Below are 24993 nucleotides of genomic sequence, written 5' to 3'. Positions count from 1 at the left end.
GAAAAATACATAGCTGTAAGAGTATACTTAGCCTGAGCCCACTGTAGTTCATATAGATCATGAATTTAAAGCTGCAAGGGAGCTTAGCAGCCCACTAGTCCAACCTGCTCATTTTACATATAAGGAACCTGAGGCCTCAGTAGGCACAATGACCTGCCCAAGTCTATACAGGTTGAAAGTGGCAGAGCCAGGATTTGAACCTAGAAACTTTGTTTCCAAATACGTTACTCTCTCCATTGTACCACAGTGCCTCCTATGCTGTATTCGTTCCATAGGGATTTCAAACTCAATATGTGGCCAAAACAGAAGTTATTATCTTCCCTCTTCTCAACTTTGCTGTTACCATCGGAGCTACCTCCAAGGCTTTTGCAAAGTTAGTGTTATCCTTTACTTCTCACTCTCATCCCATATATCTGAGCTGTTGTCAGATCTTATTGTTCCTGCCTTCATATCATCTCCTGTTTATGACCCCTGGCTACCACCCTGGTACAGGCCCTTGTCACCTTTCACCTGTACAATGGCCTTCTGGTTGATTTCCCTGCCTTAATCCTTTCCCCCACTACAATCCATTGTCTATTCATCTTTCTGGTGATTTTCCTAAAGCATAAATCTAACGATTCCTTCCCCTCTCACCACTTAATGAACTCCAATAGCTCCTATTACAACCAGGATCAAATATGAAGTTCTGTTTGGCCTTTAAAAGCTTTCACAATGTGGCCCTTTCCTAAGTATCCAGTCTTCTTACACTCCTCTCTATGAACTTCGAAGCCTAGATATATTGGCCTATTCGCTGTTTTTCATACATGACACTTTTCTCCCAACTCCATGATTTGGCATTGGCTATCTCCATGATAGGTTGTTCTTCCTCTTCCTTTCTGCCTCTTAACCTCCCAAACTTAGCTCCAATTCCACCTTTGTCCAATCTGTATTTGCTCCCTTTGCTGCTAGGATCTTCCCACTGAGGTTACTTTCTACCTATTCTGTATATATCTCATATGTCCCTCATTTATGGTTATAGATGCCTTCTTCACTAGAAGGTGAGTTTCTTGAGGTTAAGGACAGTGTTTTTGCCTTTACATTGCTAGTGCTTAGCACAATTCCTGGCACTTAGTAACAAAATAATAAATACTTGTTTACTGACTATGCTTTTTTTTTTTAAACACAATGGAAGATTGCACAGTCCTGCCCCTTCACAGAGAAAAACACAAATGTAGTTACAGTTTACTAAAACCCCTGATCTATTTTAGACAAACTCCTTTTTTAGAGTTATGGGACATTTTAATTCTTAACCAAAACCCCAAACCCAGAGTTTAACCATTGGTCCTGCCTCGCTATTCATTCATTCATCTTTCAGATGACATTTATTAACCTTCTGTTGGGTACAGATTGACCTTCTGGGTGCTTGGATCTTCACCATTTCTAGGACAGTCCTCTTTTACATTTTCTCACTACATGGGATAAAAATACTGAAGCTACCCTGATGAGGCAGCCATGGTTGATATGTTACCAAATGTATTGAATTTTTAATAATTAAAAAATTATTGAACCATTCTTTACCTTCTCTGGAATAGTATTTCTTAAAATTATACTTTCTCTTCTCTCATATACTGATAGAAGCATTCCAAGCAAAAGAAAAGAGCCGGGGCGGGGAGCGGTGGCGGGGAGAGAAACCCTTATATGTTCCTCTGGCATTTTATTTGAATAGCTCTGCCAGAAATTTTTCAACAGTTTAGTGTTTGATTTCCATTTCATCCTGATCATTTATAGGACAGAGAGACCTCTGAGTAACTATCACCTTCCTCGTTTAAGAATAAATTTTTAAAAAACCACAGTTGCTATCTAATAAGGGTAATATTCAAAAGTGGTACACCACCAGTACATGAAGCTGTGTTCTTGATTTATCGTTTGAGAAATTTATTTCCTAAAATTTGTCAAATCAGCACATAGGAAACAGTGTCTCTTTGTGAAGGGCTTGTACAAGCTTTGTTTATTAACTTGCCAGAAATTATCTGAGCTAAATGTAATACAAGTGCTCCCAAATGTTTCAGGAACGCTATAGAAGACAAATGAGATGCATGGTCTAAGAAGGGACGTAAGACATTCCATAAAGAAAAAACCTCAATATAGAACATTATCTAAATATGGGTGGTTAAAAAAGAGAACTCTCTTAATGTCATGAGAAAATTTGCATTTTACAGGAATCTAATGGCCTTTTCTCATTCCTCATTCTTCTTTACTACTTCCTGTTTTCATAACACTGATGTCTTGGGGTTCTTCTTCCTGTCTGACTGCTCTTTCTCAGGCTCCTTTTATGATCACTCTTACTACCTGCAGGTCTCCCTTAAGACTGTACTGGGTCCTTTTCTCTTTTGCCTCTCTATCATCCCACTGATGAGGTGATCTCAGTCTCCTGGGTTGACAGCTGTGACGATGTTTCACAGATCTCTATATTTAGCTCCAACGTCTCTCTGGAGCTCTACTCCTGCATTTGGATTGCTGTTTGGACACCTCAAATTGGATGTCCCATTAGCACCTCAAATTCAATATGACCAAAGCAGAGTCCATCTTCCCCCTAAACCTTCACTTCTTTCCATCTTTCTTAATACTATTGAGGCTATCACTATTGGAGACCTACATCTGATTCATCATTCATTCAGTCACTAGATTTTATCATCTATTCCTCGTTCTCTCTCACACAGCCACATGCAGTATTTGCCAAGTCCTGTTCATTCTACCTTCACATTATTCCTTGAAGCAGACCCTCATTACTTCACACTTAGACTACTGCAATAACCTTCTAGTTGGTCCTTGAAGCAGACCCTCATTACTTCACACTTAGACTATTGCAATAACTTCTAGTTGGTTTCCCTGCCTCAAGTCTTTCCCCTCAATAAACCATTCTCCATTCAGCTGCTGAAGTATTGTCCTAAAGCCCATGTCAACTCCCTTCTCAATATGCTCTAGAGGCTCCAGGATCAATAGAAAATTCTCTGTTTGGCTTTTAAAGCCCTCATAACCTTGGCCCTTGCTACCTTTCCAAGTCTTCTTACACTTTACTCCCCTCCACATACTGGATGGTCCCATACCCCTGGCTTCCTTGCTTTTCTTCACACAAGTCATTCCATCATCACTTGAATCCAGGCATTTTCATTGACTGACCTCATGCTTGGCATTCTGTTCTTGCCCATCTGTACCTCCCGGCCTTCCCTTTGTTGCTTATCTCCAATTTATACTGCATATATCTTGTAAGTAATTGTGTTTTGTCCCCAATTAGAGTGCGAGTTTCTTGATGGCAGGGACTTTTTATCTTTCTTTGTCTGCCTATGGTTAGTGCAATACTTTACACATGCAAGGCACTTAATAAATATTTGTCTTGACTTGATATTCATCCCACAGATCCAGTAAGTTGTTAAATCTTTTCCTTTCCAGCTTCACAACATCTCTCATATATTTCCCTTTTCCTCCCATTCATGTAGCTATCACCATAGTACAGGCCCCTATCACCTCTATTCCGGACAGAAAAAGTCGATTTCTACCTAATTTCCCTGTATCAAGTCTTCTTGCTCTAATCTAGTCAGCTTGAAATGTTTTGCTTTGAATTTTTTGTGTTCTGTGTTTGTGAGTACTTTGTTTTTTTTTGTTTTGTTTTACTTTAAGTGTAACTCTTTTGTGACACAAGGGGCCCAATTATATTTTTAGTGATTTTTCCATTGTCTCAGCTCAATAAAAGGATTTGTTCTGTGAAGTTTGGAAACAGTCAAAGGGCCGCACTGTGGAGGGCTGCGTGTGGCTTTGAAGCTATAGGTTCCCCATCCCTTTCTTAGCTGATAACCCTCACCCAGGAAACCTAGGAAAAGATATATTTCTTCCTTGCTTTGGAAATAAAGACAGTGAGTAAACCTCTTCTGTAGAGATCTGTAGAGATCCTTGGTCATTTACAGTCATGGCAAACAGGACAACCAGATTTGGCTCCTCCCTTATCACTGAATGTTTTCCAGAACAGGATATCTGGGTGTTGTTTGCATCATGCATTGCGTTTCCTAGTTTGTTTCTGAATGTAATTTTCTTCAGCTACTGCAGGAAGAGGAATGCAGGTGTTCTTAACCTGGTGTCAATGAAAATTTTCATTATATGTATGTGTGTATATATATTTGGTAATTGTATTTCACTTGATTTCCTTTCTGATCCTCTGTATTTTATGCATTTAAAAACATTCTGAGATGTCCACAAGCTTCACCTGACTTCCAAAGAGTTTATGACTCAAAAAAGGTTAAGAACTCCTAATCTAAGGTTTTTCTGGTCTGTTGGTTCCTTCCTCATGTTATGCAGATAATAGGCTTAATTAGATTAGGTAAATTCTCTTTCCCTTCGCTGCAACTGCCAGAATAAAAGTTTGTCAAGGGAACAGGAATCCAGATATTCTTCATCTGCAAGAGAGTCCCATTAATCAACATCAGATATAAGAATGATGATTACTAATTCCGATGTTCTTTCTGTATGACATCCAGCAGGGATGTTCTCCACCCAAGTCATTACTTCCTACTTGTTCAAAATACTCAGTTTCTCAAGAATTGTCACAAAACCAAATTGCAACTCAGTGAGATTATTACTCTTCCCTTTGTCTATTCCAACTCCACATGGGATAGAAGTTTGGAGAAAAGGAGGAACAGAAAGTGTTAATATTGTGTTTTCAGTTGATTTGTTCATTTCTCTGCTCATGGATTTTAATAATTAAGCATTAGGAAACATCAGTAAACTAGCAATGATAACAATCAAGTCATTCTCTATTTAAAAATAATTAGAAGAAAAAACATCCACTAGCCACAACTAAGTATATATATACAAATTCTTTCGATGCCAGGAAGTAGAATATCATAGTATATATGCCCCTGCACATTTTGTTTTCCATCCCTAAATTATCTGAGTTCAAAACTATTTAGGTCTAGTTAAAGGGAAAAGCATTGATCAGTATCTGACACTGTTCCTATGAATGAGTGAAAAAACATTTATTAAGCATTTACTATGTACTACACACTGCGTGATATATCAGGAATATAAATTTAAAAAGCAAGATAGTTCTTGGCCTTCAAGAAGCTTACTTTCTAATAGGCAAGACTATAATATCCCCAGGCTGCATTCCTTTATGCAGTATATTTAAAAGTCAGTGGCTGCATGTCTGGATCTCTTCAAAGAAGCTGAAGGTATTGTCTCTATCATTCATCTGTCCCTGCAGTCTTTCCCCACATAATGACTCTTGCCTTTCTGCCAGTGAAAGTGATTAAATCTACCCTCTCTGTGACTTATATTTGACCTTCCATCCTAAACCTTTTCTCTCTTTCCTTAAGGATAACTACGCTTACTTGCTGCTTTTTTATTCCCTTGCTCACTCACTTCTCCATAGTCTACCCTCTGACCTCACCATTTGGCTGAGGCTCCTCTTTCTGGGATTACTATGTCTTTTCTAAAAGATTATTATTGATAACTTTTTTTTTTTGATACATCACATGAAGTTCCAAATTGGTCTGCCCTGTCAGGGAGCCATCCTTTGTAACTAAGATTTTAACAAGAAGGACCAAAAGCAGTTTTTCATGCTTGTTTTCATGTTATCTCTACCATTAGACTGAGGATTCTTTGATAGCAGAGACTGTCTCTTGCCTTTGTGTCCCCAGTGCTTAGCACAGTGCCTGGCACATAGTAGGCACTTAATAAAAGCTTATTTACTGACTGAATAACACTGACCACTTCTGACAACACATTAGATACCTCTTCACCTCTTCACATCTATAACTATGTCAAGGAGGTACATTTTCTCTACTCTTCTTCCAGCCAAGACTGGTCCCTATAGCTACGGAGTTTAGTTTCATTTTATTGCCCTTTTTACTTATGTTGTCATCATCATTTTGTATATTGTTTTCCTTATTCTGCTTATGTCATTTGACATTTGTTCCTGTATCTAGCTGTCCGTCTCTGAATTCTTTATATCAATGCTTGTATAGCCCAGTGAGATTATTCTTTCTTTTTTTGACCTCCTTGGAAAACGTGCCTCTCTCTAGGCCCTCTGGACCAAAAGATCTGTGGTAATAATTCATATCTCTGCCAACAAGGCAATGGTGTCAATATTGAATTTTGTCACTTAGAACTATCTTTGTCATCTCAGTGGTCAAACAGCAATACATGAGAGTTTAAAGTTACATTTCTCTAATTGTGAGAGATTTTAAACCATTTTTTATGGTTACGAAAACTTTGTTTTTCTTTGTCATTGCCGCTTCTTTATATCCTTTGCCCGCTTATCTGTAAAATGGGAATAGTAGCACCTACCTGCCAGGGCTTTTGTGGGGATCAAATGAGATAATTCTTGTAAAGCACACAGCATAGTGCCTGGCACATGGTGAACGCTGGATCAGTGTTAGCCGTTATGATTATTTACTAGTAGGAAGTACATCTTATTTGCTAGTCAGTGTACTTCAGACTCCTCATAGATATGTTTTACTTTAGAATTTATTTGATATATATTTTTTCTGTAAGATAAAACAGTATAGAGAAGAGTTTCTGAGTTCTACACTTGATAACATTTATTCATTGATTCCTATAAAAGAAGGATAGGAAAGAGAATGATGGTGCTTGTCTTAAAATGAGGGCAAAGGAAGGCCAGTCAACAAGTATTTATTCAACATTTACTATGGGCCAGGTTCTCTGCTGAGAATACAAATACAAGCTAAGAGAAAGATAGTCCCTGCCCTTAAGGACTTTACATCTTCTGGGAGAAGATAACACAATGGAAATTGAAAAGGGGAGGGGGAGGGAAAAAAAAGGAGAAAATACTTGAGGTAGGGGTCATGATTGAGGAAGTCCTGTCTGGATGGGATAAGTAATTTGGGGCCAGAGTGAACTTCCAGAGCAAAGAGGTACCTATGGCATGGTAGGCAAATTCCTTTGGATTTGTTCTGCAAATTCTTTACCCAGTTTGCAAAAAAACATAGTCTAGAATAATGTTTTATTCACTTTATGTTCTGAAATAACAGTCAGGACTGTTTAGTCTTCTTTTCAGTTTTTATCCAGTTCTTTGAGTAACGAATTATCAAACAACAGGAAATAAAATGTACATATCTAACCCTGTCTTCGGGATTTGGTACTTTTTCAAACATATTTTTGATTTCGTCACTGTGGTTTCTCCAGCACAACACTCCTACATGCCTCATTAGATAGTTTTCATGGGTCACCGTGACCAAAAAAAATTAATCCTATAAAGGCCAATTTTCTGGTGATTAGCCTCTCTAAACTCAGTTATGAGAAGACAGGAGACATTTGGTTCTTCACAGGGCCTCTCCCATAAACCTTTCTGACTTGAGAAGGTACTGCCACACCACAGTGAAGCATTGGAGTGGGACTTTAGTGGAACACATGTTTAGGATAATTTTTTAATCAACCCCCTTTTAAAAAATCAACCCAAGATAAATGTTTACTTTATAAAGTTATACAGTTTCCTAATTTTTTATTATGCTAAATGTAAATATTTTTCTTTTATGTAGTTCTTTTTCATAATCCTAACTCAGTTCCTGGAAACTATGAAAAAGCATTAGGAAAACTGAGTGGTTTATAAAGGTACAGGGGAGGAAAAAAAAGGACAACTTTGTACCAAATGTACCATATTGTGAAAGACAAAAACTGCCAAGAAGAGTTCAACAAAATTTAGCAGTATCTTTTGTTTGGGTTAAAGAATCAGGTTCATTGTCTTCCATATTAATCATCAGCTCTGGTTAGGAATGGGCAGAGAATAAAGTACAATTGTGAGAAATGAAGATAGAGTTAAAAGAAGCTTGAAAAACTCTGAGTACATGTCAAAATTGATACTTTTATTTTGAGATTTTGAAATGTACTTAATCAGTTCTGCAAATTTTAGTAGCAGGAAATTAATAATAAAGTTTTTCCCAAGGCAGATTCATAGAGGCATCCAACTTACCTAGTTCAGTTGAATACTTACTTATAGTAATATATGCAATTGATTTTTATAAAAAAGCATCCAGGAGAGATTTTTCCTCCCATAATGTTCCATATTAAGTATAAAGTGGCATTATTTTATTGTTTTTCCCAAATGACTTCATGATTCAGATTTTTAGCTATGCGTGTATTTTGCCTTAGTGTTTGTGTCTTCTTAAATATAAATGATTGGTAGTTATTTATATGCTCAAGGGCAAAGCTTTGGCATAATATTATAACTCTTTAGAGTATTTTTACAAATATAATGGGAAATGATCAAGTAATATCAGGTTTTGGAGGAAGATTGGATGATGTAGCTATTGTGTTTTACAAGAGCATCAGCTAATGCCCATCACAGCTTTTAACATCTCAAGGGTATGGATGAATGAGACAAAAATTAGAGGCAAAGTATATTACCATTTCCTGCAATCCAATAAATACCTCACACTGCCTACTAGAGCTTAATAAAGAAATAGTTTTGTCATTCTGTTGTATTTCTTTGTAGTTTTTGCTTCTGATACCAGACATTTTGTAGGCAAATTTATTCTGAAACTCAAAATCATTTGTTTTAAATGAAAGGAACTTGATTCCTTTCTTGAAAAAGACTGAAGCAGAGGATGTACTGACAAGATTCTAAAGAGTACTAGAACTTTCCATAAAAACTTGGTTCTGCTGTGCTGCAGAAACCCTTGTTATATAGCTGTTTGTTGGTTAAAACATTGAAATGCTTCTCTGTAGAATAATAGAACATGGCAAGTATTTCTTAGTCACCAATAATTTACTAGTGCTTTGAGAGATGTTAATGATTCCTATTCTAAGTAATTTATTTCATTTATAAATATCTTTCTTTTCTTGCAGCTGATTCAACTGGTACCCATTCTCTTTATACAACATACAAAGACTATGAAATCATGTTCCATGTATCTACTTTGCTTCCATATACACCTAACAACAAGCAACAGGTAGGATACCGATGCTATTTACATCTCCCACATTCCATTTCCCCAAAAGCCTAAGTAGCAGAATTGCAAAATATCAAACCAGAGTTTAATGTTGCACCTGTTAGAGCAGCAGGAAGCACTCTACTTTGTGGAAGTAAGGAATGGCAAATGAGCTGAAAACAAATGAAGAGACAAATTCTAGGTTAACAGCCAGGCGGGTAGCTTTGTGAATGAATTATTTGCCTTTCACCCACGGGGACTGAGGTTTCCATGAAATCGGAAGAGAACAAGTTGAAATAATGGTGATTAGATGCCTCTGCGGGGTTTCAAAGAACATGTATGTGTGGGTGATGTTTCATCTCAAGAAGCCTAAGTACAAAAGTCAAGATAGTCTAATGTTTCATTATGCATTGCAGAGCAGGTTATTGAAGAGAAATAAAAATAAATGGGTAATGGAAGCAGTTCTTGTTCTTTGTTCCAAATATTTTATCTGTAGACAACACTGAACCTTCACCCAGAATCTAGTTGCAAGGGGAGGCACGTACGTGGTTGTGTATAAGCAATTTAAAATATATGCATTCAAGTCAGAATACAGAGATGTCGTGGTCAAGATTCATGTCCTTTCAACAGATGTCATAAATACCAGCCATGGTCCAGTTTTACAAATACTTAAAAATACCATTTTTGTTAACCAAGACTATCACCCCACCCCCAGCTCGCATTTAGCAGAAGGCAGTCCAGCTACTGGATAGACCTTTATGTCAGAGTTATATAGTCAAGTACGGAGATAATCTACCTAGCTTAATTTTAAATTTGATTAACTCTTTGGAACACATTCTTGGGATGTAATTTTTAAAATCAACCCAAGATAGCAAATTCTTGTTTATTTTATAGGGTGACATAGCTTTCTAATTTTTTTTTTATTGTGCTATGTTTTCTTTTATGAAGCTCCTTTTCATAACCCCAACTCAGCTCCTGGAAACTGTTGAAGAGCAGTAGGAAAGCTGAGTGGTTTGTAAAGGACAACTTGGTACCAAAGAGAGCTCCTAGTAAATAATAATTGGGCACTTATGATCACCAGCATATTTAGAAATAGACAAACCTATTTAGTTCTTTGGTCAGAGTGGTTTTGTTTATTCGTTTTATATGCAGCCCTATTTCTGAATTCCTCTGAGTGGGGGGAAAATGATGAGGGGGAAGGGGAAAATGAAATGCAAGACTGTGAGGCAGTTTTCCTTAATTATCCAGGGTACGGACTTCCTGGTATGGTTTGTTTGGGTGTTGGGAAGTGTCTGTTGTTTGAAATCAAAGTGCATCAATAAATCATATTTGAGAGAGAAATACAGCCAAATTTGACTAAAAAACTATTATTTTTTATGTGAAAAGCTCATAGTTTTAAAATATTTAGTCTGAATACTGTTATTCAGGGCCTTAGTCTTAAGCAAGAAATTTTAAGAAGTAGAAAATTTGTTTAGATAAGAGGTGGACAAATAGTGCTTTATAATTTGCATAGTACTTCTATCACAATGAGTATGAGATGGGTACTCCAAATATAATTTCCATTTTGCAGATGAGAAACTGAGGCTTAGATGGGTTATGATATGGCCAGGGTCACAGCAGTACTGAAGTCTTAGACTTCTCCCTCTGAGTCCTTTGTTCTTTCTGATCCACATGCCTCTTTATGGTTCCATTTCCTTTTTAAAATCTTATTTTTATTGATACCTTTTATACTTCACATTTTTTTTCTGAAAATATCTTTTCCCTTCCCCTACCTAGTATTCCCCTCTTTGTAACACTCATTTTAAAAGGGGAAAAAAAGTAATTGAGGAAAAAAAAGACCATTTTTGAGATATACCACATTCCATATCTGTAACCTCTACCCCTCCAGTGAAGAGAAAGTGCATTTTCTTATCTCTTCACCAGAACTCAACATGAACGTTATCATTACACAGCATTTAGTTTCTCTTTTGTTTTTCATATTTTCACATTAGGTCATGTTGCAAAGAAGAATTATAACCAATTCTCTTTTTGTTCCCCCGACCCCACCATTTACATTGGGTGCTCTTTGCTAGTTTTTCAATTTCTTTTTAATTTTAGTTTTTAAAAATAATAGTTTTACTTATTTCACCCCTTTCAATGTATATGTCTTCTTATTTCCATTGCTTTACTTCTAACCAACAGAACAATATGTTTGTAAGAGCCAGGTGGCACTTTGAAAACAAAAAATAAATTTTGACTTTTGTTCAAAATTAAGATAAAATATTATGTCCATATATCAGAATGTGGAGAAGAGGAAAGCAGCTGGTATTCTAGGTATTCAAAAGTAGAAATGTGGCCTAATATATTAATGAGTTTATGCCTACAAGAGAAGAATTCTTTATCAGGTATTTATATTGACATTCCTAATTATTTTATGAAGTTAAAAGGACACCTTTTGGGGTGGGGGGGGGTAGTTACTGTAGGAATTTAGTCTTCAAAAATGCCTTTGAAGGAGTTTAATACTGTATTTAATTCTAACTACTATCAGATTGATAATTTTCTGTCTAGAAAGAGGATGACATGTTCAGTTGTCTATTTTCTAATGTTACTTTTTTATATCCTGAATAGATGCTTTTTCATACATACTTGGTTAGCAGTTTAGCCAGGCACAAGATAAAACTATTTTTGGTGCCCCTTCTTTAAATTTCTGTTTTGGCTATGCCAAAATTAACAGATTTTTCTTCACTGTTGGGGAAAAAAGAGTGTGTTGTTATTGTTGATTTTTGCTTACATTGGAAGAAAGAATATTTCTCAGAGCATGTTATAAATATGTTAATATTGTGTTTGATTGACCTAAGATTCTAAGTAGATTAGTACTTTAATTAAAGGTAAGATTTATGCTACAAATTATTTCAGGTGGCATTGATTTGTTTGAACTTCTGTTGAAATATCTTCTCTACTTTTAAGGGATACGATGACTTTTTAATAGTTGAGGTATGTGGGTCTTTTCAGTCTCCTAAATTTGAAATACATTTTCCTGGGATCTTGACTCATTCCCAGTTTCAGAATCCATCCTGCAAAGTTCGTGTTTCTCCCAGCAGGCTGCAGCTACAGTTTACTGATAGTTCTGATGTATTCTTTGAATGCTTTGATTCAAGCAAAGAAAGTTGTTTTATGGTACAGATTGAAATAATAGGCAAGATAGTATGAATTTGCTCTCCTGAGTTTTTTGTTTCTTTTTAAAGTTTACTATTATATTGGGGTTTTCCTTTTTTGTTTTTTAATTAAAGGCTAAAACATTATTATAGCCAAGCCATTCTAGGAGAATGTTACAACACTTAATAAGAAGAATAATTTTTGAAACCTAGCTGCCAGTTTTTTGTTTTTGTTTTTTAAATTTGAATGCTGTCACTCAAGATTTTTTACTGTGAAGCAGCAAATGGCCTTTTGAAGCAGTTTTCATCATAATTATAGGAACTATTTATGCTTGAAATTTAGCCTACTTCAAAATTGTTATATCATTCCAGAATGTTATTAATTTCTACATCATTAGCTTGCACTGCTAAAACTGTATTTTAAATTTCCCTAGCAAATTTTTTTTGATGAATCTTACTAAACCAGCATATAAATTGTATTGTAATTACTTTAGCAGTTTTCACCATTAAGAATCTTCCTTCTACCAGTCTCTTCCTTATGTGAGAATTAAAGCTGTTGTTATGAAAAACTGGTATTTAGACATGCTGGGATATTGTCTAATATGTCCAGGATTGGCTTAAAATTCCTATGCATTCTCTGAAAATGTCAGAATGACCTTTTCCCACTTCTTTCAATTTAGGAAAGTATAAGGCAAAAGAACATTTTGGCAGCAGCTATTGGATTTCTTTAATGTTAGTAATCTGTAATTAATTTTTAAAATAAAGAAAATGGAAAAAAGGATAGCCTTGGTGAAAATATTTTCCTGTTTTCCTTTTTAGCTCCTACGGAAGAGGCACATTGGAAATGATATTGTAACAATAGTTTTCCAAGAACCTGGAGCCCAGCCCTTCAGCCCAAAGAACATTCGTTCTCACTTCCAGCATGTTTTTGTCATTGTCCGAGTTCACAATCCTTGCACCGACAGTGTCTGTTACAGGTAGCTATTAATACTGCATCAGTTAGGGGTTGGATGGTAATTGGCTAATGGTTGGACATGAGGTGTCCTTGTCCAGGCTTACTACCTGAAATGGGATATTCTGTCTGTTACTGTTCATTTGTACCATTAGCTAGTGCTTGTGAATAACAAAGCTCATTCTCAGATATAATCTAGTGGCATCATTGTACTCTGTATTTGTTGGTTTGCACACCTGCACTCTTCAGTTTGGACCTTCTTTTTGGGTGCTGTACTTCTACACCATCTGGTTTAACAAATAGCTAACTGTTCATATTGCTAATTTTATTTTGCCTTTCAGAAGTTGAAGGAAACGGATAATACATAGAAGAGGAATATTATTTTTTTAAATTGGGGAAAAACAGGACAATTAGGGTTAAGTGACTTGCCCAAGGTCACACCGCTAGTAAGTGTGTCAAGTGTCTGAGGACGGATTTGAACTCAGGTCTTCCTGACTCCTACTCATTGTGCTACCTAGTTGCCCCAGAAGAGGAGTATTTTTAAAAAAAATTTTAAATCCACCCAAAGCTCTCAGGTAGACCTTTAATTCAGTCTGCACATTTCTATAAGTTATATTAGAGATACTGTTGTATTGTATCATATTAAAAGTTGACAATATAGTCATAATTTCAAAATTAAATAATATTTTATCAGTTCATGAACTCCCTGTTATAGATATATGCCTATGGCAATCTTTATACAGATGACGCACCCTAAATTGTTACCCTTCTGACACATGCAAGAAATAGTCAATTAACAGTAATTACTTTTGAAACATGGAACTAGGTGTTCTGTCCTTGTGGGGTAGTTATAGTAGATATCGAAGGGGATAGAGATGGCAAATAGGACAAATGAAGAGGAATTAGACAAAGAATAAAGTCTGAGTTTGTGATGAGAAGATTCACATTTTGGAAATATTTTTAGTCTTGTCCTCTCATTTCGGTTGTGAAACTTTTAGCTTGTCATCTTCCTAAGCTTGATACTTCGGCGCTTGGTTACTTTTTAAATAATAGCTGTCCCCCAAATAGGCAACTATGCAAAAAGGCGGACAAAGCAGAGTTGCATCTGGTGGTAATTGTTTTTTTTTTTTTTTTGAGTCAGATCTGATTTCAGATCTGTGCTGCAAGGACTTTTCAAAAAACTATACACCAAAATAAAAATTATAAACTACAGTTCTCTCTTTAACTTCTTATGGGTTTATTTTTCTTGTTATATATGTTGTTTTTCCTCAGTAGAATGTAAGTTTCTTGAGGCCAGTGGCTTTTTTTTCCTCTTTATCCCAAGCACCTCTCACAATACCTTGACCATAGAAATGCTTATTAAATGTTTGTTGAATTAAAAACACATAAAAGTATAATCTCTTGAGGCCTTGAGTTAATATATTATTACATATAGAAATATCAATCAAATGTTAGAGCTCTCCAAAATATGAAAATAAAAGATGTCTGTAACCCACTGGATCCCTCTGAAGGGCAAAGTATAATCTGTGTAACAAAGGGAGAAAAGTAAATTACATTTTGCTTTTAAGTCTTCTTTCTACTATTTCAGTTGCCATTCTCTACTCTAGGAATTTAAAAGAGAAGTCACTGTGAGCTTGCCCAATTAGGAAATGATTTGTGATAGAAAGAAGACTTGAGGTGGATTTTGAAGTCTTTGAACTGGTAGAGAGGAAGGGGAAGAACAGTAGAAGAACAGTATATGAATTTAGATCAGAGGAAGCAAGTGTAGCTAGAAATTCAGGTGCAGAAAATGAAGTCAGTATAAGGTTACAGATATCATGCTTATCAATTTTTCAGATGACCCACTATTGACAGGAAACATTAGCTGACCCACTAGGGAATAAAATAGGGTTAAAAGGCCTACATTTAGGTTCTGTACAAATACAAAATGGGAGGAGAGAAGATGAAGTAGATAGGTCTAGATGTTTTGTTTTTTAAATCCTTGGGGTTTTAATGATCTGGCACCTGGATATGTTTAAGCAATAGAATATTACAGCTAAAAGCATCAGGGCAGTATCAGGTTGCATTCATAGAAATAATGTCCAAAAACATTTAAATGATCATCTTCCCATAGTCTGTGTAAGTCAGGTCACATCTGGAGTGCTGTATTTATTTTAGAGAGCCACATTTTAGAAAGGGTGTGATCAGGTTGGAGTGTGTGCCTAGAAGAGGCTTCAGAATAGTGGGGGGAACTCAAAACTGTGCCATATGAGGGTTGTTTTGAGAAACTGAGGTTGTTCAGTCTAAAGGAGGGAAAACCTGTCGGGGGCGGAGGTGTTACAGAGCTGATAAATGTCTTCAAATATTCAAAGGTTGTCCTGTGGAAAGGAATGAGATAGATTTGCTTGTATCTGGAGGATAGAGCTAGACACAATGCATGGAAGTCACAGATTTTTACAGATTGTGGCCTCTGAAGAAAATCTCTCAGACAAAACTTACCCAAAAATAGAATAGGTTAAGGAGTTAAGTTCCCTATTGTACGTATTCAAGAAGATTAGAAATGACTACTTGTCAGGAAATCGATAAAGGAGTCTAGATGATTTTTGAGGTCTCTTTGAACTATGAGTGTACTTTTCTATCTTCTCTCATGTTCCTTTCCCTCAGCAATGATGCATGGAGGATGCTGAAATACTATACCACTGGGTCTCTTAGCTTTTCTCTTCTTTCTATTCACTATTTAAAATATCTCCCCCATTGACTACCCCAATTTCTGAAATTCATATGTTACCTGTTAATTTACATAGAAACATTGATGGCCATAGTTGAAGAGTTTTCTGGAAGAGTACACAGAACAAATTATCAGCCCTCAGCACCTTCCCTCTTGTTAATTTATTAGGTTAGCTTAATTACTTGGCAGGGTCTTAAGGGAATGGAACAAATGACAGATTATGTTGGGGAGGTGAGTGAGGAAGAATATGAAATCAAGGGGTATTGTCTGGAGAAGCTGTGCCTCAACAGAAAGACTATTCTTTATGCTTAAAGGCATTGGGCCTTGGGTGGATGGACTCCTAGGGCAGGGCAAGGGGCTCAGCAAGGGAGGTAGAGGGATAATGAGGTAACATAGTTTTACTTGGGGTTTTCCATGCTTTCATGACTAATTCTTCTCTCTTTGTTAAAAGCAACTCGTTGGAAGGATCTGCATGTGGACTTTTATTTTAGATCCCCCAAGCTCTAGTGCATTACCTCCTGTTAATTTTGTACATATTCTGTGTATACACGTACACACATGTGTTTCTATTCTTAAACTTAATTAAACATGCTTAATAAATATTTGCTTAGTGATGGAAAGTAAGATATTGCCATAACCCTGTGACAGCCTTAAAACACTTTTTTAGTTAGCTATAGAATAAAAGGAGTAAGTATAGAATTTGGAAATATTTAATTCAATTTGACTTGGCTAGTCATTTGAATTTACCAACTGCTTAGAACATTTGAATCATTTTTCATGAGCAGGATTAATTCAGCTTGTTTTGTACTGTGGGGAATTTTTGTGCCCTCAGGAGAAAACTTAAACTATTCCACTTGTCATTGAGAAGTCTGTTCTTTTGAAGATCTTGGCAAGTCAGAGCATAAGGTGAAATTTAAAATAATTCAAAAGAACTAATAAGTCTGAAACATTAGTCATTGATTTCCGTCGCAGAAGAAAATCTTGAGAAACATGGGTAGTCAAATATCCCACTTGAGGATTAGCTGTATAGGTCACTTACACTCACTTTATTTGGTTATCTTCACTTGATCCCTAGCTGTTTCAGCAGTTTCTACCATGATTTCTTCCATCAATGATGGCTGTGGGGCAGGACTGACTGGTGGTTTGAGGAATAGTATCTACAGTCAAAAGCACAGGAATAGGCCTGACCTTAGCATTTACTGAATAATAAGGAGGTCATCTTTTACTAACTAGAAGAAGTGAGTTAGAAGTCTTTAAATGCTAGGCTGCGTTTGTTTTCTATGAGTAAGGAATAATTTTTGTTTCTTATGCATGGAAGTAGCATGATAAAAACCTGGTTTTAAGGGAAATAAATTTGGTAATAGGATATAATCTGGTAGTAGGAGACTAGAAGCAGAAAAAACCAGTTAGGAAATCTGGGTTGATGAAGACTTTGATGTGTATAGTCATATGCTTAAGTTGGCTATGAAAAATTAATACAGGGAAAAACTAATTCATATTGATTATGAATTATAGAATACTATAACAACTCACCTATTTCAAAGTCACTTAACCAGCTACCTCAACTGTCTAGAACAGCTGAGAACCACCAAGTAAGCAAAACGTGCCTTTGACCAAGCAAAATGGATGTCATCAAGGCTATGCCCTAAAGGTCACAAAATTTTACCTAGTAGAAAAGAGTCTCATTTAGAACCAATTTAATCTAATTTTAGACAAACCTTAAAATCGGTTGGTTGTTTCCCAGCCAGTGGCAGAATAGAAAGTAGCAAATTAGATGGGTAAGAGAAGGGATTGCACAGACAGTGACAGCTTTGAGATGGGACAACCTAATACACAAAGAAGGCAGCAGAGCTTTTATATGTGTGTGTGTATGTGTACATGTGTGTATATATCCTCACATATATATGTGTCTATGCAGATACACATTATGTGTGTATATGCCAAATAAATACATACTATTTACCTTCCATAGAGATCGTTCCTTAAAAATAGGGACTTTCCTTTTTGTCTTGGTATTCCCCAAACCAGGACAGTGTCTAACACAGAGTAGCTATTTAATGCTTGTTGATTGGTTTCAAATCCCCACTGAGATTATTCCTGCCATCTACTCACCTCACTCCTACAACTGGGCTTTATCCAGCCCTGCTGACTGCAGACCAGGGTCACAATATTTCAAGCCAACCTTTCCTTCTGTGCCACCATTGTTTTACTCCTCCCTGGTTGCTTTTGTTTCCTACCTCATTCAACATATAAAATAAATATGAGGAAGGTGGGTGGGAGGTGAGCATTGATTGTGGTTTTTTTGCGGGGGTGGGGTGGAAGGTCAGGAAAAGATTCATGTATGAGGTCACACTTTAGCTGAGCTGAGGAAATTAGGAATTATAAGAAGTAGAGGTGAAGAGGGAGTATGTCTTGGTACGCTGGAAGGAGCACTAGGTCTGGAGTCCAAGGTCCTGGGTTCACATTTTGCCTGCCTGACTTCCTTAAGCAAGCCAGTTACTTCATTTTCCTCATCTTTCAAAATGAGTGGATTGGACTATATGCTTTAGATTTATGACTTGATGAGGGTGTTCTACACAGGAGAAATAGCCTACACAAAGGCATGGAGAGAAAATGGCAAATGTGAGGAACAACAAGGCTTTCTTGAATATATAGAGCTTTCTAGAGTATATTATGAGAAGCTTAAGGTAGGTTGAAGCCAGGTTGTGAACGGCTTTCACACCAAGAATTTTTCTTCCATCATTAAGGTAATAAAGGGCAATTGTGGAGTGGAGGGGAGGAGGGGAGGGAACTAGGGCTCCTGGGTAGAACAATACAAATGAACTATGTTACACCCTGCCTATGTCATAGGCTTATTTTGAGGAATTCTCAAAGCACTCTATAAATGTGAACTATTTTTATTATAGTAATTGATATCTTCTGTCATAATGACCCTCAGTCATCATGAGAAGCCTCCATTATGGACATCATGTTTATAGTGTTAGACTTGGGTCAGAAAAACCTTTGTTTCAGATCCTTCCTCAACTTTTCTTGGCTGTGAGATTTTGAGCCAGTCACTTAGTCTCAGTCAGACTAAGTTTTCCACATGTAAAATAAGGATGATAAAAACAGCTGCCTTCCTGTATTGTTATGAGGATAATATGACATAATATATATGTGAAGTATTTTATAAATTAACTTTATAGAGTTCTATATCAATATTAGCTGTTACTACTAACACTACCCCTACTCGCCCTCTTACTATTTAAGAAGACATTGCAGGTTTCCGTCAGATGTGATTAAAGTATACATATAGTTAAAAAAAAAACCCTAACAGGTAAATGTCTATCATCTGAACTATTTATTTATGTAGAACAGTTTATTCCTCAACTGGTTTAATTAGGTTTTACTGTAGTTGTAAAGAAATAATAGACTGATTAAGAGCATATTACACAATCTAGAGTAATAGAAACCTTGTCAAGTAGATGTCCTTGGGGGTAAGAGTGTTTGTAATGAACACATTAGAAACATCATTTACATTCAAATAAAATGCCTGAAACAAGTCCTTGAAGTAAGAGCAGAGTTGGTAGGGACCTCAGAGTTCCATCTTGTAGATGAGATTCACATAGATAAAATGCCATCCATATGCACACACATTACTGTGTTAATAGTAGATCCAGAACTAGAACCCAATTCTCCTGATTCCCGTTCAGTGGTTTCCCTATTTAGCTTAGACAAGGCATAATTATCGAGAATTCGAAATGGGTACTGTCCAGATTAATGAAATATTCCCAATATTGGAAACCTTGAAAGTCAAATTAGTCTTCATTATGCCATCTAAATTCCAAATAACAGAGATACTCCACAATACCATAAAATTATATTATTTCTAGAAAAATGTCTAGATCACCTCCTATTCATTTTCTTGTTGAATTTATTTTTTATGCTAAAAGGCTAAGTTTTGATATCATCTTCCTAAAATAATGAGTCATAAATAATCATGTGCCGAAGGCTCAGTTTTTATCTTCCTTTCATTACGAGACATTCTAATTATTGTTAGGTTTTCATTATATGAAATAACTATATTTTTCTAATGTTCTGTCTAATAACAAATAAACTTTAGAAAGCCACTGAATTTGAAGACTTGAAAATCAGATAGCTAGATGATTTCTATGCTAGTGGCCCCTCCTGAGTGCTTTGTTTTAATAATATTATTTTTTTAAATAAAATCACATCTGCTTCCTAGAGGCGGGAAAAACCAAATTGATGAGGGAATGAGATTACTAATTTCAGGTAAGAGATATTAAACCATTCTGTGTGCTAGAATTTTACCTTTTTTTATCTTGGCAGCCTAGATTCGAATCTCTTACACATGAATTTTTAAATTGTCAGTCATGGAATTTTAGAACTAGAAGGGATCTTTGGTGTTATCTATTACAATTCTTTTATTTTAAAGTTAAGGAAACTGAAACGGAGAGATGTTGATTCAGAGCACTGTGCTTAAGTAGGCTTTTGATTTACAACAAAGAGATTTTTTTTTTTAGCTAAATGGATGAATAAAGAAGAAACCAAGAAAAGGATGGACTACTGCTCAGGGCAAAAATACTTGACTTATTTTTCTTCCTGTTCTCTTTGAGAATAATCTTTGTACTAGAAAGGACAAAACAAAAATAACTAATGGGGAACAGAAAACCCAAGAAAAATAAACAGTAAGAGAGAGACCCTAAAAATCCTTAATGATTTGAAGTTGCCGGCCTCAAAAAAATACAAAATTGGCAAATGGGGTTGTTGAGACCCAACCAGTCATCTCTGAGACATTATACAGGGGGACATCATGTGAGGGGGAGAAAAAGTCTTCCTGAACTAGAGAAAGACAAATGTCTTGATTTTCGAAAAGGAAAAGAGTGGAATACAGACAAATGAACTTCAATTTTGGGGAAGATTCTAGCATATATTGTTAGAGTGGAGGTTGAACTTCAATATTAGAGAGAATTCTAGCACACTGTAGTATGCCGGTTTGTTTTTTTTACATTATGATTAAGTGGCATTTATTTTTTTTCTTGTAAATAGTATTTTTTCCAATTATCCGTAAAGATAGTTTTCAGCATTCATTTTTCGTAAGATTTTTGAGTTCCAAATCTTTTCTCCCTCCTTTCCATCCCCTCTCCCCAAGATGGCAAGGATTCTGATATAGTCATACATGTGAAATCATGTAAATAAACATATTTCCACATTAGTCATGTTGTAAAAGAAGAAGCAGAACAAAAGGGAAAAACCACAAGGAAAAGTGAAAATAATATACTTCAATCAGCATTCAGACTCCATAGTTCTTTCTCTGGATGTAGATCACATTTTCCATCATGAGTCTTTTGGAATTTTCTTGGACCATTGTATTGCTGAGAAGAGCTAAGACAATCATAGTTGATCATTGCACAGTGTTGCTATTATTGTGTACAGTGTGCCCTGCTTCTACTCCCTTCACTCAGCATCAGTTCATGAAAGTCTTTCCACGTTTTTCTGAAATCTACCTACTCATCATTTCTTATAGCATAGTAGTATTCCATTGCATTCATATAGTACAACTTGTTCAGTCATTCCCCAATTGATGGACATTCCCTCAATTTCCAGTTCTTTGATACCACAAAAAGAGCTGCTATAAATATTTTTGTACATGTAGATCCTTTTTTATGATCTCTGCTTGATGCAAACCTAGTAGTGGTATTGCTGGGTCAAAGGGTATGCATAATTTTTTTTTTGCCACTTTGAATATTTATTCTTTAGAAATTCACAATATTGACACAATAGATTGTGGCCCAACAAATTGATATGTGGAATTTATGCTGCAGGCTTCTTTTCAGCTGCACGTTTTTTTTGTGCAGGTTTCTTTTCAGCTGGAGGCTTCTTTTCCACAGGCTTTTTTGCTGCTGCAGGCTTCTTTTCTGCTGGTTTCTTTTGCCCTGGAAACTTCTTAGTTCCTGCAACCTTCTTATTACCTACAAGCTTCTTCTTCTTTTTCTCCTCTACTGCTTTCCTTGCCTCCATAATTTTCTTTAGTGCGGCAGCTCTTTTAGTTTCTCTGATTCTCTGATTCTTAGCCTGGCGCAGAATGGTATTCCGGCGCATTGTCTTGGCATAGGGGTTCAGTTTCACCATGATTCTCAAGTTCTTCAGTGGGTTCTTCTTGAGTACTCGTCGATGAATCTTTTTGCGTGGTGCACGTAGGGCCCTCTGGATCTCTGGGCTTTTCAAAATCCTGGTAAGGTCTGTGTTGGTCATCTTGTGCATAGGAAGATTGTAGTGACTCTTCAAGGTAGCAGGCCTGCGCCATGTACCATACAAGTCATCCAACTTGCGGAAAGCACTTTCAGTCCAAATACAGAAACGCCCCACATGCTCACCAGGAGCAAGTCTCAAAAGGTTCAGTTTACTCACATTAAGTAGAGTAATACCAGGAATGTTTCTGAAGGCCTTGATAATGCCATTGTCCTCGTTATAGATGATACAAGGTCCCCGACGCTGGATCCGACGACAGTTTCTCATTTTACCCTTACCAGCTCTCATGCACTGAGAAGCATAGACATTTTTGATGTCATTCCACGCCTTCAGCTTCTTAAGCAGCAAAACTGCTTCCTTGGTCTTCTTATACCCTTCAACTTTATCTTCAACCACCAGAGGAAGTTCTGGGACTTCTTCAATTCGATGACCTTTTGACATGACCAATGCCAGCAGGGCAGAGGCAGCCAACGCAGAGCAGATGGCATAACGTTTTTGTGTTGTGTTCACTCTGCGATGCCAACGTCGCCAAGTCTTGGTAGGAGCAAACATGCGACCTCCTCGACATATTTCCAAAAGCACCCTGGCCCGAGCGGTGAGTCCGTCCACCTCGAACACGAGGGATTCGAGCAACAGCTCTGCCAGTGCCCCAAGACTCAGCACTGGTCTGATGACCTGCTAATTCACTGACAGCATAAGGTTGCCGGTTATTTTTTCTCAAGTTGGTATGAACAAAATTCACAATATCTGGACGAATAGGAGCCTTAAAGACAGCAGGCAAGGTAACATTTTTGGCAGATACTTCCCCCTTTTCGGAGTACACAGACATCAAGGGACGTACACAAGCCATAGCGGGTACCGGAGAGTAAGAGCCACGCTCCTCTCCGCCCGATGGCTCCCGCAGGAAAAGAGGGTATGTATAATTTGATTGCTGTCTGGACATACTTCCAAATTGCTCTTCAGGGTGGTGGGATCAGTTCACAGCTCTACCAACAATGCATTAGTGTTCCAATTTTTCTACGTCTTCTCCAATATTTAGCATTTTCATTTTCTGTCATATTAACCAATCTTTTAGGTATGAGATGGTACCTCAGACTTTTTTTTTCAATTTAAATCATTATTTATTTATTTAATATTTTTAGTTTTCAGCATTTTCACAAGAGTTTGAATTACAAATTTTCTCCCCATTTCTACCCTCCCCCCACTCCAAGATGGCATATAATCTGATTGCCTCATTCCCCAGTCAGCCCTCCCTTCTGTCACCCCACTCCCCCCATCCCCTTTTCCCTTACTTTCTTGTAGGGAAAGACAGGTGTTTATGCCCCAATGCCTGTATATCTTATTTCCTAGTTGCATGCAAAAACTTTTTTTTGAACATCTTCTTTTAAAACTTTAGAGTTCCTAATTCTCTCCCCTTTTCCCTCCCCACCCACCCTCCCTAAGAAGGCAAGCAATTCAACATAAGCCACATGTGTATCATTATGCAAAACCCTTCCACAATACTCATGTTGTGAAAGACTAACTATATTTTGCTCCTTCCTATCCTATCCCCCTTTATCCAATTTTCACCCTTGACCCTGTCCCTTTTCAAAAGTGTTTGCTTTTGATTACCTCCTTCCCCTATCTGCCCTCCCTTCAATCCTCCCCCCTTTTTTATCTCCTTCCTCCTTCTTTCCTGTGGGGTAAGATACCCAATTGAGTGTGTATGTTATTCCCTCCTCAGATCAAATCTAATGAGAATAAGATTCACTCATTACCCCTCACCTGCCCCCTCTTCCCTCCCAATAGAACTGCTATTTCTTGCCACTTTTACGCGAGATAATTTACCCCATTCTATCTCTCCCTTTCTCCCTCTCTCAATATATTCGTCTCTCATTCTTTAATTTGATTTTGTTTTTAAATATCGTCCCTTCATATTCAACTCACCCTGTGCCCACCCTCCCTCTCTGTCTCTCTGTCTCTCTGTCTCTCTCTCCATATATGTATATATATGTACATATATATGTTCATTTTTCCATGTAGGAATGTAAACAAAACAGTTCAACTTTAGTGAGTCCCTTGTAATTTCTCTTTCTCATTTACCTTTCCATGCTTCTCTTGATTCTTGTGTTTGAAAGTCAGATTTCCAATTCACCTCTGGTCTTTTCACTGAGAAAGCTTGGAACTCCTCTATTTTATTGAAAGTCCATATTTTGCCTTGGAGCATGATACTCAGTTTTGCTGGGTAGGTGATTCTAGGTTTTAATCCTAGCTCCATTGACCTCTGGAATATCATATTCCAAGCCCTTCGATCTCTTAAGGTAGAGGCTGCCAGATCTTGGGTTATTCTGATTGGGTTTCCACAATACTCAAATTGTTTCTTTCTGGCTGCTTGCAGTATTTTCTCCTTGATCTGGGAGCTCTGGAATTTGGTGACAATATTCCTAGGAGTTTTCTTTAGGGGATCTTTTTCAGGAGGCGATTGGTGGATTCTTTCAATTTCTGTTTTACCCTCTGGCTCTAGAATCTCAAGGCAGTTCTCCTTGATAATTTCTGGAAAGATGATATCTAGGCTCTTTTTTGATCATGGCTTTCAGGTAGTCCAATAATTTTAAAATTCTCCTGAATCTATTTTCCAGGTCAGTGGTTTTTCCAATGAGATATTTGACATTGTCTTCCATTTTTTCATTCCTTTGGTTCTGTTTTATAATATCTTGATTTCTCATAAAGTCACTAGCTTCCATTTGCTCCAGTCTAATTTTTAAGGTGTTATTTTCTTCAGTGGTCTTTTGGACCTCCTTTTCCATTTGGCTAATTCTGCCTTTCAAGGCATTCTTCTCCTCATTGGCTCTTTGGAGCTCTTTTGCCATTTGAGTGAGTCTATTTTTTAAGGTGTTGTTTTCTTCAGTATATTTTTCAGTATTTTTTTGGTTCTCCTTTAGCAAGTCATTGACTTGTTTTTCATGGTTTTCTCGCATCCTTCTCATTTCTCTTCCCAATTTTTCCTCTACTTCTCTAACTTGCTTTTCCAAATCCTTTTTGAGCTCTTCC

General features: G+C 36.8%; 2 protein-coding genes across 5 annotated transcripts in view; one reads left to right on the top strand and one right to left on the bottom strand.

Moving 5' to 3' along the window:
• SIPA1L1 (signal induced proliferation associated 1 like 1) overlaps nucleotides 1-24993 on the top strand; it is a 376548-nt gene that overhangs the window by 250025 nt on the left and 101530 nt on the right. For all 4 annotated transcript variants that reach the window (XM_036736951.1, XM_036736950.1, XM_036736949.1 and 1 more), the window contains exons 10-11: nucleotides 8836-8939; nucleotides 12872-13029. In XM_036736951.1, the coding sequence (XP_036592846.1) occupies nucleotides 8836-8939; nucleotides 12872-13029 (262 nt within the window). The remainder of the gene's footprint in view (nucleotides 1-8835; nucleotides 8940-12871; nucleotides 13030-24993) is intronic.
• Nucleotides 21437-22871, bottom strand: LOC118830070 (60S ribosomal protein L4-like). The gene is given in 2 exon segments (XM_036736953.1): nucleotides 21437-22531; nucleotides 22533-22871. Coding segments are annotated over 2 exon segments (1287 nt in total). The 5' UTR covers nucleotides 22814-22871; the 3' UTR covers nucleotides 21437-21525.

Source organism: Trichosurus vulpecula, chromosome 8, assembly GCF_011100635.1.
Source record: "Trichosurus vulpecula isolate mTriVul1 chromosome 8, mTriVul1.pri, whole genome shotgun sequence".
Taxonomy (NCBI): Eukaryota; Metazoa; Chordata; class Mammalia; order Diprotodontia; family Phalangeridae; genus Trichosurus; species Trichosurus vulpecula.
The sequence above is the reverse complement of the archived record's forward strand: the minus strand, read 5'-3'. Positions and strand labels throughout refer to the sequence as shown.